This window comes from Parambassis ranga, chromosome 14, assembly GCF_900634625.1.
Source record: "Parambassis ranga chromosome 14, fParRan2.1, whole genome shotgun sequence".
Taxonomy (NCBI): Eukaryota; Metazoa; Chordata; class Actinopteri; family Ambassidae; genus Parambassis; species Parambassis ranga.
Window position 1 is genome coordinate 16,716,232 of NC_041034.1, and position 20,134 is coordinate 16,736,365.

A 20,134-nucleotide genomic window follows, 5' to 3' on the forward strand; every position below is an offset into this window, starting at 1 on the left:
CCAGTGTGTGTGTGTGTGTGTTCAGCAACTGTTAGGCTATTGAAACTTTCAGTACGAGTTGAGCCTGAAGATACAGGAAAGATGCATGTGACAGAGTGGGGCGTGTGATGACCTGAGAGAGAGAGAGAGAGAGAGAGAGAGAGAGAGAGAGAGGGAGAGAGAGAGAGAGAGAGAGACAGAGAGGGGAAGCCCTACACTTCAGGACTTTTCATGAAGCGAGGCAGACGTCACTCTTGACAGACGGCAGAGGACCCCTGCACGAGTGAGGAACAAGGCAAAGGCAGCCAGCAGGGGGGGAGAAGGGGATCCCTGGGTGTATTTATATGCAAGTGGGGTGAACACAGAGAGAGAGAGAGAGAGAGAGAGGGAGAGAGAGACAGAGCATCTTGTCTGTGGCTCACAAGATGAGGAACCAAATCACCAATGCCCTCTCTGACTTCTTCTTCGAGTACGAGACCCCTCGGCAGGTGCTGGTGAGGAACAGGAGGGTGGGAGTGGTGTGCCGGCTGATCCAGCTGGGGGTTCTGGCTTACATCATTGGGTAAGACCAAGACATTCTCTACTTTTTTTTCTTTCTCCGCTGACCTGCATGCAGAGAGTGTTTACATTCTTTTGCATGTTTGTGCTTGCCATGGAATGACCCATTAGCGAGACCATACAACATTCTTTTGGCTGCTTTGGGCTAAATCTCCATGCTTATACCAAAGAATGAATGGAAGATGTCTTATATGCCTCTGTGGGTGAGAGAGATATGCTGCCAGGTAGTGTTGACACAGCAAACCGGTAGCCTACTGCAAATGAACAGATGTAAGAGCAAAGACTGACAGGCGGAACATGAGGCCAGATAAGACAGGTTAAATGTCACTTTCAAGTAAAAACAAAAACCTCAGCACATTGCGATGTACTGTTTGTTTGTGGGTGTGATTTTTTTCTCCTCCATACCTCTGAGCTTTGGAATGTAGGGAGCCGTGTGTGATGATGAACACGCTGAGGCATGTGCTAGCACTGATCAACGGCTGCCCAGGTCACTGCCAAACAGCACAGAGCCATGTCACCTTTCCCTGGTGTTGTTGATGGAAACTGGAATAATGAGAGGCAAATTCAATTCTTGCTGATGGGGAGGTTAGATGTTAGATAGAACTGCTGGCTCTGAGGCTGTGTACTCTCTACAGTCTGAAAAGTTCATAATGTGGTTTTAATGTGCACTGTGCACTGAAGGGACAGCCACAGCGTGGTTCAAAAACATCTTGTCAAGTCTCCCTGTGCCTGACGAATCACTCTCTCCTCCGCCCCCTTTCCCCTTTCTGTCACCTGCCCTCAGCAGCCATCGGGCCATAATAAGGTCGGTCGGTGATGTGTATGAGAGGAGATGTGATTATAAAACTGTCCACATTCCTGTCTTCAAGATTCGAGCAGTGTGGTGGACAGGTCAGGGCAAAGGTTAACCTGAGAACCACAGCCTGTCCTGTCAGCGTGTTTCAGGATGGCTGCTAAAAATACACACTTAAATCCAAAACTAATAAAAATGCACAGTGGTTCATAACCTTTACTTTATCCGTACATTAAATGAGCCATTATTGGCACAGCAATGGTGGTGAAATCACTTAATAAAATCCAGCAGCAGAGGAAGAACAGATGCTCGAACAAAAACCACACTGACTAGTCTTTTAATTAGCTCCTCGGCACTCTTGCGTTTCCATGAAGGTTGATGTATTTTTCTGGTTCTAATTTGTCTTTGTCAAAGACTAATCTCAACACCCCAGTGTGTGTGTGTGTGTGTGTGTAGCGTCCTGATACAAATCTCACTTAGACTGCTGCTACGGAAGATCCTTCCATTATTTCCATGCTCATCACTTTCTTTATTCCATTAATGTGCTCTATTTTTCTCTCCACACACCCTCTGATGTTAGCTCCAGCTCATATAATTTGATTTGCCTTGCTGATAGAAATTGCGGTGAAGTTTTGTGCATACTTTATTTCACTGTGGTTTGAAAATGTTTCTGTTCGCCTGCGCTGCGAGGTGCTTCCATTGTCCACAGACAAATGAACATGTGCTGCTACGCACGCTGTCCTGCAGGGCTGCCTGCCAGCGGTTAATTGCTTTTCACACCCTATATAAAATAGCTCTGCATGTTCGACAAAGAGAGAGTGTGACTGTGTGTACATACAGTATCTTCCCGGCGCGGACCAGCTGTTGCCCATACCTTCTGGCATATACACAGCAGCACAATGAGAAGCTTCACTCTGCAGACATCATCATCATCATTCTTCTTGACATAAGTGCGGTTTGCATCCAGACAAACAGTGTGTAAAGAAAAATGCCTTTAAACCAGGAGATATGCTGGGAGTTTTTAGCTTTGGCCTATAAAGGCTACATCTAAAGAGCTGCTTCACCCCTCACATGAACAGCTCAGTCAAAGACTCCAGGACGGTGTCCCATCTAGTCACACTGGCAAGCACCAGCCTGCTGTTGTGGGTGGTTGCTTCAGGGCAGGAATGTGCAAAAAATCAAATCACACCTGGCCATAAACACTGTTAGTTCACTGGAAAATCATTTCAACAGCATTTATTGAGTAACCCTGTTACTACACCTAAACCGAAACATGGCTGAATGCCATGTGTTTTCATCACACTTGAGAGAAGGAAGAAATAGCCAACATACCAACTCTCTGTGGACCACATAAAACACAGGAATAGAAAGTAGTACAAATAAAATTACAAAGCATTGCATATACTGCTGCCACTACAATAGGCCAGTTAGGGAAAGAATGATTTGAACCCCTACTGATGTTTTTACCCACTAACAAAGAAATGATCAGTCTATCATTGCAATAGCTTTTTTGAACAGAAAAAAACACAAAAAATCAATTTAAAAAAAGTTATAAATCAATTCACATTTCCATGAATGAAATAAGTATTTGATCCTCGATTAATCAGCAAGCTTTCTTTTCCCAGGTGTATTTTATACAGGTAAGGAGCTGACACTGGGAGCCCGCTCAGCTTGTTACCTGTATAAAAGACACCTGTCCACAGAAGCTGTCAATCAATCCAGATTCCAAACTCTTCACTATGGCCACGACCAAAGAGCTTTCCAAGGATGTCAGGGACAATGGGCTACAAGACCCATTCCAGCTTTGTGTAGGTCCACAGTCTTGTCTTGTCCACCATTCCAGGGCAGAGTGGGACAGAATCCCCCTCTTAGATGTGTGCAAACCTTGTGGCCAACTACAAAACACATCTGAACTCTGTGATTGCAACAAAGGTTTTGGAAGGGTTTAAATACTTATCACTGAAATGATGATAGACTGATCATTTCTTTGTTAGTGGACAAACTAACAAATTCAGCAGGGATTCAAATCATTATTCCTTAACTGTACGTTCATTGCACAATGAGAAATATGAGCTCAAACCTGCATTCTGTTCACATTAGTGGAACATTATCAGCAAAACTCATCATCTTAAGAAATAAAAAGCTTACATTAGCCTCAGGCGAGATACCTTGACACATCTCTGCCATCACTGGTGTGTGACTGATGAGGAAACACTCTTCCAGAGCTGTACTGCTGTGGTTAGAAACATGCCATTTATGTGAAGAGCATATCTGAATATGTAATTGAAACCAACTCTTTCTCAGAACATCAGAGACATTTGGAAATGGGACACAAGTGGTGCCAATAGTCTTCAAATAAGTGTGCTAAATGACATCTAAGTTGACATTTTAATACGACATTTAGATGCTTTAGGACTGCTATCAGCAGCAGACTCTGTATCTCCACTGATCGGAGCTGCTTTCAACTTATTGAATGGTTTGCTCCTTTCAGGAGTCTTTCCTTATATTTTAACACTGGTGTTTATCTGAGTTTCAATATGTCACATCTGTTCCATTGGTAGTAAACAGACAGTTCTAATGATGTCACATGACCACGACACCATCACCTGTATGCATGCAACCTGATGAAGGGGGAGGAAGTGGGAGTCTGAGGTGCTGACAGAATGCTCTCTGTGTCTCGCACAGGTGGGTTTTCATCTACGAGAAAGGTTACCAGTCCACAGACACGGCCATCAGCTCAGTCTTCACCAAAATGAAAGGAGTGGGCTACACCAACACCAGTGGATACGAGAGAGTCTGGGATGTGGCCGACTACGTATTCCCTTCTCAGGTTGGTGGGCTGAAGTCTTCAAAAAATATGCATGAACACTTAATATGTGCCCATCAGAGAATTTCATTTACACCTACTGCAATCAGTGACCATTGTTATAGTAAATCTGGGTTTATGTCATGAAGTTCACAGCTACAGTCCATGAATCAAACTGTCAGAATACACAATCATCAAGCTGAGTCAGACAAGTCATGTCAAAACTCATCATCATAAAGATTAAAAACACCATAAAACATCGGTGAAGAATGGAGTTACTGCAGGTCTGTGAAGCTGCATCCAAACCCTGGGTCATCATGAAGGTGTCTCCATGCCTTCCAGAAGTCATTGTGTGCAACGGTTAAACAAACGGCCGACCAATCAGGACATTTCTGTGTTTACCTGAAATGTCCCCGAGTCCTGTTATCTGTGGGAAGAAATAAAGAAGAGACAATGAAGGCTTCATGTTTGCTTTGAGGCGTGGGTGTGGGCCTTTTTAATTCACAGCAGGATAAGCACATGCTTTAGTGCAATAAGCCAAACCAACTGTATGAAAAGGTCATTTTACTTCATCACATACTTTGATCAAGTAAGTATCAACATCAGCAGCATTATTCTGAAATCCACCTCTTTGTGTGACCGCCTCACAGGCGGCCATTGTTTTAGTTCATCACTTTAAACCTTCAAAGATGCCATTGTTAAGTCACAATGACCATAAAGTTTAATACTTGTAATAGAGGATTCAGTGCTTGTTTCCATTTCAACAGGAACATTCCCATGGATATAAAACAAACAATATATTTTTTAACATCCATAAGAATAGGTACTCAAAACAATGGCTTCAAGTCAAAGAGAAGATGCACATGCGCCTTTTATTCTTAAACCATCATGCAATTACAATACAATCTAATGCTGCATCTAGCAGCTGTTAGCTGGTTTTAACCAGCAATAATGGAAACAGCTAGTTTTGCTCTGTCCAAAGGTTATAAACAGCAGATGGTGGATATGATGTAACGTCAGAGGCTCATGTCACCTTTTGCACTATGGCTACATCACTGTAATTTTCCTTGAGCTTAGGTTAGATATAGGTGTTAAAATACTCATGGTAAAAGCATGTATGAGGCAATTACTATGGTAACGAGTCACGCCCCATCCACAGTAGATTTTAGGCGCTCTATATTTGCACAACCACAGAAAGGTGCTACCTACACAAACACAAAGTTTTTTCATTCACCTGATGAGCCATCCATCAACCTCCTCCCTATACGGACTGTAATGTCACCACCTTCATTCCCATGACTATTAAAATATAAACAAACTATAAACACAATCGAAAGCACAAGTAAAAATGACACAAAAATGAAAAGTCACCACGGGGCGACGGCAGATCAATGTTTGACAATCTGCCTACAATTAAGAATAACGTGTTGCATAACACCAGCTGCTTGGTGTATTACCTGACTTGTACTGTACATGTATGAGAATAAATACACTTTCCCTTTACATCAGGGCGACTCATCCTTTGTAGTGATGACTAACTACATCATAACTGAAGGTCAGATGATGGGAAAGTGTCCAGAGGTATGTGACAAATGTTCACCCTTTTCTTCTTTCTGTTCTTTCTCCTTGTTTCCTCCTCTTCCTCTGACTTACACACTGCCATAAATAGTAAAACAAAACGGAAACTGCATCTCATTCCAAGGCTGTTTGGGTAATTGGGTAATTGGCTCCCCCCCCCCCCCCCCCCCCCCCCCAAAAAAAAAAAAAGAAGGAGAAAGATGGCTCAAACAGCAGCCTGTATGAGCTGTAGAGTGCTGGATTGAATGGAGAAGTTAACAATCGACATGTCTCTCTTCACATCCTCATTCCATTGCTGTGTGTACACACTGACCCTGATCTCTTGTCTGTGACAGCTCGAAGGCAAGCACAACTGCAGCTCGGATTCCGACTGTGAAGTAGGGGCTTTCAAACGTACGGGACATGGTAAATCCTGACGGCCTGACAGTGTGTGACCGCAGCAGTCCTCACTGAGTAACCGTCTGCGCCAAACTGGCATCTGTGCACATCCTTGACTTCCTGTTGTCTCACTGTGTTTTATTTAAGGTCAGAATGACTGACTTTGAAAAGCCAGAGAGTCAATGATGCACTGACAGAGATAGTGGTTGTCAGGTGATGAAGCAGTATTTGCAGAAGGGGCAGAGTAGATCTTGAGTACAGTTAGTCTCACGCAGTAGAATCTAAAGTAAACCAGAGCTGACTCTTCACTGTGAAGGTAAACTCACACACTGGTTAAATCAACATTCAGTAAGTGTGTTCATATTATGGCTTCTTGATCGGTGAAGCCAGCAAGTGAAGCCCCTCCTTAAGCAAGCAGACCCATGCATGTTTATATGTAACCATAGAAACAGATGTTGGCTCACATACATATGAGTTTTGTGGACATCAGTCATAAAAAATAAACAAATAACCCATCAGACACCAGCTTTTTAATAGGTCCAAACATATACAGTATTACCATGGGTTCAAAGAGCGGTTTATTGTCCTCCATCTGTCCAAGGGTTAGAGTCTGAGCCTTTCAAGTCCTCTTTGTCCTACATCCACTTCAATAAGACCTTCAGATCTGTCTGTTTCAGACCAGTCAAATTCTCCTTCAGGTGCCAGCGTCCCTTTAAAGGCGGCAAGCTGGCCCCGCGCTCACAGAACAATAAACACGTGGCAGCATCCCTGTAGCTAAACAGACTGATGGGCTTCAGTAAAAGGTCAGAGACTGAAGCAGGGTAACCGAATGATCTGCTGGAGGACTGTCTATGAACTCATCCCGAGCGCGATAGGAACGGCTGATAGCAGCAGCGCTAATCATGGAGAGAATGTTAGGATCAGGGCCAGATAAAGGAAACGCCTATTCCAGCGTTTGCTTTGCTTCACTTTTATATCTTGCTTTCTGCAGTTGATGCTAATTCAAGATAAGATCAGAAGTGGAGGCAGAAAATGAAATGTTTAAAATCACTTTCATGATATAGCTGCTTCTTATTTCCATTGCTACTAGAAATGTATGTTTTGCCTGATGCTCCAATTCCTACTTTTCTTTCTAATGATACACTGTGTGCTTTTATTGAAGGACAAATGACTGGAGTCTGTGTGAACTCCACCAAAACCTGCGAGGTGTTGGCTTGGTGCCCGGTCGAGGACGATCATAGCATACCAGAGTAAGCGGACACAATGAATGATTCATTCCACAACACCAACTTATGACGATAGAATCTGTGATGATTCTGTGACGTTTGTTTGGACGAATATCCTCTGTGACGGCTGACTTTCTCCTCTCTCCCCTTACAGTCCTCCTCTGTTGATGTCTGCAGAGAACTACACCCTGTTCATCAAAAACTCTGTAACTTTCCCCTTATTTGGCGTCAAAAGGTGATGCAGCTCATTCATGTCAGATTTAGAGCAACACAAAAATAAGATGGGTTTGGCATGTAACCATAAAAGCAGATCAACGTTCTGTTGAGACTTGAGTGTGGGCTGGGACTTCCCACATTTGAAAGCCAGTCTTTTTTCTTTGGTACTGACTCGTAAAGATCAAGATGTTTATCTAATGAAAGATTTCACTGAAATGCGTTGTGGGAAAAGAAAAAGCTGGTGTTTGTTTTGCCCAAAAGTGGGAGTAATGTTACTGGTCTTCTGTAACGTCTGATTGTGTTTCCAGGAGTAACCTGGTGGAGAGCATAGATGGTGACTACATCGGCAAATGCCTATATGATCCAAAGAAGGATCCGCTCTGCCCCATATTCAAACTGGGAGACATAATCAAACTGTCTGGCTTCAACTTTAAAACAATAGCTAAAGAGGTAAGTTTGGCTGCACAAGATCATTTCCTATAGAAAGGATCATTGATCTTTTTCTGTATATGTGGACTGTGTGTATCATGTGTTTGTGTCCTGACAGGGAGGGGCCATAGGCATTGTGGTTGAGTGGACATGTAACCTGGATATGGATATAAAACAGTGTGAACCAGAGTACCACTTCCACGCCCTGTACGGAAACCCCGGTGAGAAGGAGGATGTTAAAGCGTCAGTAGGCTACAACTTCAGGTGTGTCAATATACTGCACTGGATTAACATGAATATCAATACATGTACACTTTGTATTCTTAGCACTAACTCTTACAGCATACACTTTGTGGAGACAGGCATTAGCTAGAGGATGGTGTCAGCGTGGTTAGAGTAGCTTGAGTTAGAGACAGGTGAAGGGTCACAAAGGCGCCCTGCTGAAATCTTTGCTGCTGTCCACTCTCATTTCTCAGACTGGGCTCAGACAGGACCAATTTGACATGTAGTCGCTTCTAATAAGGAACTCTAAACCTCCACATTGGCAACAGTAAGAGGCGGTGCTTAAAGACTTGAAACTGATGAGTGATGTGGGCTTTTAGGGAGAGGGGCCCTTAAGAGACAGGGGCTAATATTGATGATTTTCAGGCACCATGGTTGAATTCCATAAAAATATAGTTAGACATTATGAAATATGCATCTATTTTGACCAACACACTCAGTAAAATGTGAAATTATGTATATATTTTAATAATGTGCTTGTTGAGGCACAGGTACTTTAGCTTCAATGATTAAATCTCCACTCGCAAAGCAAATGGTACCAAAAATCTATTGTTTAAAGTCTATTGCTGTGAACACTGTCAAAAAGCAAAACAAACACCAATCCTGTTTTTCCTATTATTGTATTATTGCTGTGTTTCTGGTCTGCTGCGTCCGGACTGCCTGGGGTTTATGGTGTTTACTCTCAGTGCATAACGCGTGGCTCTGAGATAATGCCACTTGTTGTTGTTGTTGTTGTTGTTGTTTAATGCGCTCCAGTCTGCTTATTGCCTTCACAAACAGACACAGCTATTATTTAGGAGTAGTTCTAATTAGCTCGAGGGCTTAATTATGCTGTAATTGCATGGGAAGGCTTTCACAGTTTATATTTATAACAATGACAAAAAAAACAATTTATATTCTAATCAGGCTGTATGAATAGAAGGTGATTTATTGACTGATATTACAGTACTTTGAGAAACAGTGATGATTCCCATGGCTGTTTGTAGGTATGCAAAGCATTATATGGAGGACAAAATTCAGAAAAGAACCCTTCTCAAAGTGTTTGGCATCAGGTTTGATATCATCGTGCAGTCACTGGTAAGATTTTTATATGAATGTCTTAGTTAAAAAATCATCAAATAGAATGGTGTATCAATGACACTGTGTCCTTCACAGGCACGGAAGTTTGACATCATCCCCACGTTGACAGCTATAGGCTCTGGAGTGGGCATTTTTGGAGTGGTACATCAACATTCTGATTTATACCTGTAATGTTTGATCACACATACAAAGGTTTCACAAACTAATGTGATGCTGATGTTTTCTGTCTCTTTAGGCCACTGTTGTTTGTGACTTGGTGCTGCTGTATTTGCTACCAAAAAGGGAATTTTACAAGAACATGAAATTTAAATACACAGACACGCCGGCTCAGGTAAGCTCCAAGTGTTATAATATATCATAAATCACTCAGTTTGAACACAAGATGGCAGCAGAGAGGCATTTATCTCAGTCCAGACACAAGCATATGTGTCATTTTCCTCCCACTTTAAGATATATTACAGTTGAATCCTGCATGCAACCCGGGCACAAATCCCACTAACAAACAGTAGCAGTAACCTTCACCCTCCATCAGATTATTGCTGTGTTTATTCCCATAACATACGTGATGAGTGCAGGGCCTCCTCTGCCCAGTGCAGAGCAGCCACTTATCTGATAGAAGATGGAATCTGCACCTATCCCACCCAGACAGCTTCCCTCTGTAACTGAAACAGGCAGGATATTTTGTATTTACAGCAGGACAGCGAGTCGCTCGGTTTAGACACAAGCGTCTATTACACCATTGAAGCAAATGCAAGACAAGCCCAAGTCCCTGGCAAGTCCAATGTGAGTGCACAGACAGGTCTGGACAGCAGAGCAGATTCTTTTTATTTTGAATGTATTACGACACGATGAGGAGTGTCCTTCTGCACCTGCCTTGGAGGTCTGACTGACTTCTACTCTATGTCCTTGACTTACAGGATCCTGACTCGGAGGCGGCTATCACAGGGTCAGACGAGAAAGTACGCAGCTCACATGTTTCTTTCAGAAAAATGAAACCAGTGTGCTTTGATTTCTGTGTCGCCTGATCATTTCCTGTCTGTTTTTCTTTGTAGAAGTGACCTGGGAGAAAACAAGTCTGCTTTTTAAAAAGGGTACTGCACTGGAACTACGCAATAAAATCCTCCAAGAAAACACACAAACACATGGACTATATACTGTAACAGCAAAGGACACAGTCAAATGACAAAGAGCCACATGTCCTGCACTTCCTGATCCCTGATCTTTAACAACATCTAAACAGCAACCTCCCACTCTTAAAGCCATCCTGAGTCCTGTGTGTAGAGCCACACAGCCTACCTCAGCTGTGTGTGTACTTTTTCGGGTGTAGCTCAGTTTACTTTTGTTCGTACTTTGGGTGTAACCTCCACCTCTTAAACTGTCTCCACATCCTTAGTATGTAAGGATGTACAAGAGACCTTCTTTCACTTAAGTGCTGCTGTGTGAAGACAAAATCCCCACTATACCTGTGTCACTGTCAAAACAACGTAACACACACAATGTGCGGATGGATGTGAGTGATTCACCCTGTGTGTGCACTGTGAATAACAGTCCAAATAAAAGATGTGCAAAAAGATGTATGATTTCATTTTGTTTTTATTGTGTTTGATTATGTTTATGTGTACAAAAAAGCATGCAAAAAAATAGCTTATTTATAATATTGGTACATATTTACAGTGTAACAACTGCATTCCATAGGGATGTGCCATGCTTCTGTTTTTAACGACAAGCCGGTGAGTACATTCAGAGAAATATGCACAAAGACAACACGAGACGGACTCGGCAGGCACCTTCGACACAAACCACACAGACTCGCATCAGACACACATCAGGACAGTCACATACACAGCAGTGATCCCTGACTTTATATTATGTACAGACTCCCACAGTCCTCCTCCTTTGGATATACTTATGACCTGAAATCACACACAAAAAAATAAAAAAAAAATAGCCCTGTCACTTCCTGTGCTGTGGCCGTGGCAACTGCACCGAGTCATTTTTCATCCTTGTCACTGCAGTAACAACATGAAGCGAGAAAGCATTTGAATAGAGAGATTAACTCACGTCTAGGCTGCACAATTCCCCCCAACAAGGACATTAAGGGGTTTGAGTTCTGAGTGTTAAACGGGCAGAAACGGGCAACAAACGCTTTTACTAGTAGCATTAAAATTCACTTTTCATTCCTAGATTGTGGATGCACGCTTTGAACGTACAAATGATGGAAGAAAACAAAGGAAACATCAAAAGTTTCATCTTCGAGGGCATCCATCACTGTCCCAAGAGGAACCTGACCACAGACCCACCTCCTCATCCCTCCTCATATGAGGGTTTTACAGTGTTTCAGCATCTTTTCAGCAGAACAATCTCTACTCACGATTCTCTCCTAATCTGGATATTCACAACATAAACAACTATTATTGGCTGATTCTGCAGCTGTTACAGTCTCTATACACAGACAGTAAAAAAAAAAATCTTAATGACCACGTAGCAGTACAGTTACATGCAGATAGATAGCAAAGTGTAATGCATCAAAAACACAGTAAAGCCTGTAGTGTTGAATGTATTCACAATAATTGTAATATGTATCTTTAACAGGAAAAGTGCAAATATTTAAACATGTTCAACAATTAAAACACACAAAGGATAAGTGGCCTGAGTGCACTGACGGCAGGGGGATGACGACAACATCACAACAAGGACAATATTGCACCTCTGACACTGACCAATGTCCACACATGGCAACAATCATAAAAAAAACAAACAAAAAAAACATTCTCAGAAAATGAGTGTTTCAGCACATATAAACAGCACATATAACACGTCAGGTCACTCTTTTTGGTTCAGGCTTTCATTGAATCACTCACTGTACATTAAAGTTTTACATTCTCCAGTACCCGCATGAAGGTGACTCTCATGTCCTTAAACACATCACGACAAACATCACTCTGCCAGTCCCTGTCTGCATGTACTCGAGCTAGCATCCTTCACTGGAGGATACCAGGAAAGGATGAATGAAGAGCTGCGCTCCTCCTGTTCTAATCAGCCACAGTGCGGACAGCACACTCAAGTGGATGGAGAAGTTATTGTTGGATGTTGTTGGCGGCTAGAATGCATCATTGAAATGCTCCTTTTCAAGTGAACAAAGTGCTCTGCTGGCTGAGCGTGTCTTTTTTTGTCCACAGGGGACAGAATGGAGGAGTATAATTATTGATCTGAGGTCACAATGACACCAACACCATTGATGCAAACTAATAACCCAACCATCATAACAGATCTACCCAACCACCTTAAAATACACATTAAATAACAAATAACTGCTTATATATGGTATTCCCTGTTCATGTATCCATGACTAACATTTGTAATATCACATGGTTAGCATGCTGAGCCTACTCCCATCTTGTTGGAACTTTCCTATTTGGTTTGTGTGGTAGGAAGTCTTCACATTTTCCTCTTCTTTAGTTAAAACAAAACACAAAATTGCAGTCAAACATTTTAAGACAACAAAGGAATAAACCTTTATAAAATAGGTCCACCTTATATCACCATGGTGATATGGTTAAATTAAGCCTTCAGTTGTGTGCAATCTTAAGTTTTTTGGCTGTACTGACAGTATCTCTGTGAATTATCATAATAATACCCTAACCTGATGATATCGGTCTATCCATCCTTCCATCCATTAGCTACACCTGTTTACTCCTGCAGAGGGTTGCAGCCTTTTAGCATTGAACAGGTAAACAGAGACAGACACACTCTTAACAGCCAATTTAGTGTCACCTATAATGTACATTGTGGGAGCCTTAGACAACAAAGTAAGCCCTCAGTATAGTTAAATTTGGTCACTGAGGTTATTTATGCTCAAAGAATATGTATAATGAAAATAGAAGTGGTATTATTTCAAGTGTAGGCAGATTTTTTTTCAGTCTGTTCACACACTCCATCCAACAAGATGCACTTCAAAAACTCCTATTTCTATCACAATACCCTCCTGTCAAATCCGGCAGTACACCATGATATGAAACGAAAGATAAACAACATGTAACAGAGCAGAAAAAGAAGCATAGGATGACTCCTAATGCAAATAATTACACACCGTAGAGCAGGGAACGTCACTTAGAGTAAAAGAAGCCTCCGACAGATGCCATCAGAGAAGGATATGCTGCCTCTAAACACAACCAACACGACTTGACACAGACACGAGAACGGTGCGTGATGACATATCAATGCACACAGACATTATGTACACAGCCCTGTTCTTCACCGAAGACACGACACAGTGTCGTTTACACGCTGAAGTCTGTGATGAGTATTGAATGAGGGTTTCTTTTCTTTTAGTGATTGGCTGTAAGCAGTCTAATAAAGAGGCCTAATTATTCACTGTGCATGAAAAAAGTATTTTCCCACATTACAGACTGTAGGGCCAGCTGCCAGACGTGCTCACGCGCTGATCCAAGAGTTCCTCTGGTGGGTTCACTGGTGCCAGTCACTGCAGTCAGTGGTAGAACGGTTAAAACAAGCAACACTGTAGATCAAACAGAGGCTGCACAGCGGAGAGCAAAAAGTGATCGAAATCAGAATAAGACGAGAAAGAAAGAACCTCGAGTTCTAGAGATTGATACGTTGTATGAAGCGCACAGTGGTTGAAGCAGAGGGATGTTTAACACAAAGCTCTGCTGATAAGACTCAAGAGGAGGGCTCGTCTTCATGCAGGTCCTCCAGCTCTCCTTCTCTGGGTCCGTCCCCGGTGCTGCCCTTTCTATAAGAGACAGAGAGAAAGTTAAGTCAGTCACGTTTCAAGCTGGACAGCTGCAGTGAGGGCAGAGATATAAATGCTCAGCCTCTCCCCAAATGCAGCCCTGCAACCGAAGGATGAATGTTAAAAACACACACGATGCTTTATCAATGTAACACACTATTTCAATGACAGCAGCAGAGACACGACAAAAAAAAGATCAGCTGGGTGGAAGGCTGCTCCATCACTTGTCAGGGTGGGGGATAAGCGAGAGCTTGAGGAGTCTAAGATGATGATGGGCGCAGCGGCTGGTAGATGTGGGACAGACAGGGTGGCAGACTGCTTTGCACAAAGTGTTACCTGAGTGAGGGGTGAAGTTTAAAAGAGGGCCGGAAGGGCCACGAATCCCTGCAGCACAGTGGGAGAGAAGATGAACAGGTCACAGGTGAGACGGCAAAGACAAGCTCCGAGGTGGAGAGGAGCCACCTCCTCAGCGTGAGGAGTGGATATTTTACATTCAATAATTCAATAATGATTATAAAATAATGTCATTTTAAAGTAAGCGTCTGATGACATAGGCTTTTTAACATTTTTTAAAAGGACACTGGGTGGCATCAAAGTCATAGTGACATAATCAGGGATAACTGAAGATTCTGTACAGGAACGTTTAACACTGTATTTAGATCACAAAGGTTGGACATTTCAAACGCAACAGAGAAAATCACAATCTCAGCCAAGCTTTATGATCATAACAGAGAGGGAAAGATAAACTGTTAAGCTACCTGACTAGTTAAAATGTTACTAGAATATTACTGCATGTGCTAAGCAGGTTAAGCTAACAAACAAACATGGAGGGGACCAGCTCATTTACAATGTATGGGAGGATTCAACGTAAACATCAAAACCCTATGTTGTATGAAAGTGTCAGCTCACTTATTTCTATCTTGTTTATTAGTGCTCACTTTAACTTGATGCTGGTTTCTGGTTATAATATCACCATCAGAGTGACTGCTGGGTTCAGCCTGCCATATTCATTCACAGTGTTACATCCCATTATATTAATATGCATTGAATATGGTGACATATTTGGGCGTGAGATGTAAATTTAAGTTTTTAATCCATGAATGTGATGATTAGGGTGATTTTAGCATCCATCCCACAATGTACAATGTGTGTGTTGGAAACTCCTATATATTGTTTTATTTTTCACTTTGATTTGACACACTTCTTTTTTTTGTCTTGGAAACAGAGCATCTCCCAAAACACTCAGTTCTGTATAATGTGTTTGATAATGGTCCTGTATGTGTTCAATAACAAGGTCCCATGATGAAAAGTTCTCCTCTGAAAGCTAGTCCTCAGACAGTACTTGCACACACTCACTATTCCACTCCAAGCCTTTCCAGGATGTTTATGAACCTTTGGTGTTGCTCTGTGTTGTGTTTTCCAGCAGGGGGCAGTATTATTTCAGATTTCCTACACGTCCTCTGAAAACACCTTCACCTCAGCAGCTCTCTGACAGCCTGAAGTGTATCAGGGGAGACCTCAGCCTAGATATAGAAGAAATCATCTAATAAAGCCCTCACAATAGGAGATTAGAGTCTGCTCCACATCCTGCGCCACGGTAGTCCATCTTCATGACACAGTCTGCTGGACACTAACACAGAATATTGTCCCACAGGCGCCTGCGGTACAGCAGGAAACCGCTATAGATGCTACAAATTGCCTTTGGCTGTATATGTTAAATCTGCAGGACAGGATGAGACAATTGGCTGTTTCCTCCCATGATGATTACAACCCATGTAACAGCAAACAGGAGGTCCGCCTGAGACTCTGTATCACTCTGTGTCACTGAATCCGTCTAGCCTTGAAAGCTGAAAAGCAACACACAAAGGAACACTTATAAAAGCTGTAAGCTCCGCTGCATACAATGAAAGAATGAATTATGGTGCTATGGCAACACAAAGCAGCAGCTGCTGCTGCCAGAATGAGTGCTAGTTAACCTGATGCAGCAAGGAGCGGAGACAGGTGTGAAGTTCCCATCTACATCAGGATCTTAAGCCATATTGGAAATAACATCGGGACTGTATAGTTGCATCTTCATGGATGAGGCATATAAGTGTGTGCAAAGAGAGACGGTGGTGTGAGGAAGTTGGACAGTGTGTGCTTACATGAGGAGGCTGCCGGGTGCAGACATGGACCTCTCCTCTCGTCTGCTCGGACACTCGAAGGGGTTACTGAAGGAGCGCTTCCTCAACATGGCCTTAACCAAGATCTGAAACATGAACAAGCACAGATGTTCTGAGCTGCGTGTGAGGCGCAGAAAAAACAAACACGGATGACTGTGAGGGAGATTTTTTGTTTTTGTGCCATAAACTGCACACATCACAAATGTGCTTCCTGGAAAATATTCAGCATCTTGGTAACCATGGATTTAAGATGCAGCCGGATGGCAGAGTACAGACTGTCTTACTGATCAGACACAGTTATTTATGAGTGGAGCTTTGCATGTAAACATCAGTTGATGCCAAGATGAAACACTGACATGTGTCGCAGTGTGTGATCTACAGCGTCCGATGGTGAGCAGGATGCCTGCTGCTAATAATTAGAATGAAGTGGTAATAATGCTAATGTAGTGTAGAATCGTTGCTGCCTATGTTAGCAACAACTAGCCACGTGTCATGTTTGAGACTTGGGTATCCGCTGTCTGACCTTAAGACATGTATAGGCCTTTTTTGTATTCAGGGCATGTGGCATGTTATCAACCAAAAAAAGACTATTTAAATTGCAGTATAAAGACGTATTCATTATATTTATTTCAGGCTTGTAAAATAACAAAAGCAACCTTGTCCTCTGTGAAGGTAACCCAGGCTGCCTTGTCGCTCTCCTCACAATTATGGTTAACAAGATGCTAGTGACTGTTAAACAGGAGCTTTCAGCGAGCTGCTGAGATACATCACTTTGACACATGAAAGGAGGACACTCTCAGATCCTTACCACTGCAGAGAGGCTGGGAACAAACTTCACAGAGTTCTGGATGTCTTCCTCCGTCACCTCCACCACCGAGCAGTGCTCCTCTTCCAAAGGCAAGGGGTCAGTGCCTCCCTGGGTCACCCACTGGTCCATCTAAACACAGACAGGCAGCAGTGAAAAATAGGACTGTTTCATAACATGACTATTACCCAGAGGAGCTTTAATAAAACTTTGACCTGCAGTCAGGGTTGCAGCTTCCATTATTGACTTTTTTTTTAGTTGTCAGTTCTCTATGTGTATTGCTTCATGTTTCAAATGTTTAGAAGAAGGATATATTCCCTGGTACTGCTGGCTGTATACAGGCCCGATTTACATGTCAGATTTTCCTACCAGCTGTGCAGCCATCAGGTTTGATCACTATGCTACAAAAACCTCAATGCGAAAACAGCTGTGACCTTTAAAATAACCGCTCTGTCACATTAGGCAATTATGGAGTCATAAATTTTCACCATGTGTTGGCTGAAAGACATGACAGAGCACACGCTGGTCACCAACCAATCAGAGCGTGCCAACAGGCATGAGGCCATATTAACCCATCAATGGATCTCACATCCTTTGGGCTAACAACTGAAATTAATGTGGAATGCAGTTCCTCAGGCAGCCACTTGAGGTTGACTCCTAAAGTGAATAAATCTGTTGAAAATCCTGTGTTGCTGCACTTCACAGCAGAAATAAACATGTTTACAGCCAGGTCCAGTTATGCATAATTAAAAGCAGGCATGACCACTTTGATTGACAGGTGGTTGAGCCTCCACACTGAGTTTGTGTGATTCATCTATTTTTATTTACAGTCTATGGTCCTACTATTGCCACAGAGGTCATCCTGACTTTGACAAAACCATTATGATCAGCTTGTCCTTTGTTCACCCTCTACATGCTCCCTCTAGGGAATATCATTCAGAAGCACGGCATCAACCTGTTATGCTGATGACCCAGCTGAAACAGAGCCGTTAGTCACTACAGGCATGTCTTAAGGACATTAAGGACTGGATGACCTCCAATTATTTTGGACAAAACTGAGGTCATTGTTTTTGGCCCCAAACATCTCAGAACTAGATTATATGATTAACATTCTCTCTCTGGATGACGTTACTATGGCACATGTCATTTATCCCTCATACTAAACAGGTCTCTAAAACCACCTTCTTTCACCTCCGTAATATTGTTAAGATCAGGAGCATCCTCTCTCTCTCTCTGTCTTCTCTCTCTCTTCAGTGATGCTGAAACACTTGTCCATGCTTTTGTTACTTCTAGACTACTGCAACTCAAAATTGCCAGGATGTCCACATTACTCCATTAACAGCCTGCAGCTGATCCAGAAGGAGTTCTGACAGGAATCAGCCAAAGGGATCATATACATCTTAGCTTCTCTTCACTGGCTCTCAGTAAATTTCAGAATATACTTTAAAATCCTTCTTCTTACATATAAGGCTCTACATGGACTAGCTCCTCCATACCTTCAGGATCTAACAGTTCAATATATTTCTAATAGAACACCAGGTCTCTGCTACTGCTACAACAACTACAATGCTACTACAATACATAGTTTCTCAGCATTCTCTTCCTGTTAAAAGAGAGTTTTGTTCTTGTTACTGTCTGATTGCTTGGGGTTCAGGCTCCTAGCCTCTGTAAAGCACCTAGAGACATTGTAAAAGGTGCTATATAAATGAAAATGAATTGAATGGAATGAAAGTGGGATCACAGGATCCATTGTTAGACTTGACACTGAGATATTGTGTATTATCTCTCACAGCTTTATTCTTTTTATTCTAACAGTACGTAGAACGTACAACAAGAAGAAACCGAAGATTATTCCAACAGCATTCAAAAGTGTTTTTATTTAGACTATTATCACTGCAGGTTTTGCATTTTAATTGTGTTTTTTTTTGTATGGCAAACATGGTTGTCACAGCAGAAAAAACACAGGTGGATTTAATAATGGCTGATTTCTATTAAGGCAGGACCTCCCAAGTCAAGTCCTGAGTCAAATGCTGCCATCATTAATGTGCTTTCCCTACTGCGACATGCCAAAATGTCAAATTTTTTGTCTTGCATGTGTTAAGAAAGAGTAATTATTTGTGATGTATCAGCATTTACAAAACTAATTCTTTATAATGCATAAGAGACAATTTCATTAGTCCTGGATGACAAACATCAGTGAGTGTCAGTGTGATTTATGATGGACTCAGACAGGATGCTAATATTCATGAGTTACCCGAGGCAACTTTCTGCAAGTTTACTTTTCTAAAGCAACACCTCACACAGTGTACAGAGCTTCTGAATTAGGCCCTGTTTACGGTATACTATATGCATGTTCAGTATTAGTAAATTTTATATGGAATACGAGTAATTTAAATGCAGTTTGTGACTTCTCCCTGTTTACACCCTGTTATGTGTTGTACACAAACCAAGCCAACAGTTTGCCCAGGCTCAAAAAAGAAGAGCCCACTTTACACACCTTTACAGTAGCTATGTAAACAGTTTTGCTGGAATATGGAGTAATATAAACAGAGAGTGTGGCATTGCAAAGCAAAAAACTGTGGTTTATATTATGTATTTTAAAGTGTTTTGCTGAGCTGTCTCTGTAACGTGTCATGTCAAGAAAAATGCCTGTGTGTGTGTTTTGTGCCTGTGGACATGCCTGACAGCCTCATTATCTCTTGTTCCACGAACACAAACAAAGAGTCTCTGGCGAAAGAAAAAATGACTCACTGACACCTGATTAGATAGTGTCATGGAAACACGCTGAGGAGCGAGGGAATGTGGTCCCGGGCCCGGTCTCTCCCGGCCCCTCATTCAGACTGGGTTTCACCCCTAGGTCCTCCACAGGGACGGACAGGTTCCATCATGCCCAAAGGCAACACAGCATGCCTAATGAAGCCTGCTGTATACACCACAGTGAGGTCCGAGTCTCACAGGCCAATCACAGAGGAGATTAGCAGAGCCGTGTTGTGTGTTAATAAGAACAATGAAAGCCTCTTGTTATGCTCATGTTAAAATTCCCTCCCTGTTGTCCTGAACAACTGGTGTCTAACCCCATGCTCTCATTT

General features: G+C 42.3%; 2 protein-coding genes across 6 annotated transcripts in view; one reads left to right on the forward strand and one right to left on the reverse strand.

The window, feature by feature from the left end:
- On the forward strand, positions 1–10,898 carry p2rx1 (purinergic receptor P2X, ligand-gated ion channel, 1). 4 transcript variants are annotated; one of them, XM_028420950.1, is made up of 14 exons: positions 1–541; positions 4,016–4,160; positions 5,646–5,717; positions 6,050–6,119; positions 7,255–7,342; positions 7,473–7,553; positions 7,843–7,984; positions 8,082–8,227; positions 9,232–9,322; positions 9,401–9,466; positions 9,561–9,656; positions 10,019–10,124; positions 10,243–10,284; positions 10,378–10,898. In XM_028420950.1, the coding sequence occupies exons 1-13, from the start codon at positions 405–407 to the stop codon at positions 10,248–10,250; spliced, it is 1,248 nt and encodes a 415-aa protein (XP_028276751.1). In that variant the 5' UTR covers positions 1–404; the 3' UTR covers positions 10,251–10,284; positions 10,378–10,898. The 4 variants fall into 4 exon arrangements, with proteins under 4 accessions (XP_028276751.1, XP_028276749.1, XP_028276750.1 ...); XM_028420948.1 differs by having other exon boundaries at positions 2–541; positions 10,019–10,108; XM_028420949.1 differs by having other exon boundaries at positions 2–541; positions 6,050–6,107; positions 10,019–10,108.
- A 4-nt stretch (positions 10,899–10,902) lies between these two features.
- The window catches only part of camkk1a (calcium/calmodulin-dependent protein kinase kinase 1, alpha a), a 49,534-nt gene continuing 40,302 nt past the window's right edge, over positions 10,903–20,134 (reverse strand). The window contains exons 14-17 of one of the 2 annotated variants that reach the window (XM_028420946.1): positions 17,049–17,177; positions 16,223–16,326; positions 14,415–14,462; positions 10,903–14,078 (exon numbers count right to left, since the gene is read on the reverse strand). In XM_028420946.1, the coding sequence (XP_028276747.1) occupies positions 14,006–14,078; positions 14,415–14,462; positions 16,223–16,326; positions 17,049–17,177 (354 nt within the window). In that variant the 3' untranslated portion in view covers positions 10,903–14,005. The remainder of the gene's footprint in view (positions 14,079–14,414; positions 14,463–16,222; positions 16,327–17,048; positions 17,178–20,134) is intronic. The other variant, XM_028420947.1, reaches the window with a different exon arrangement.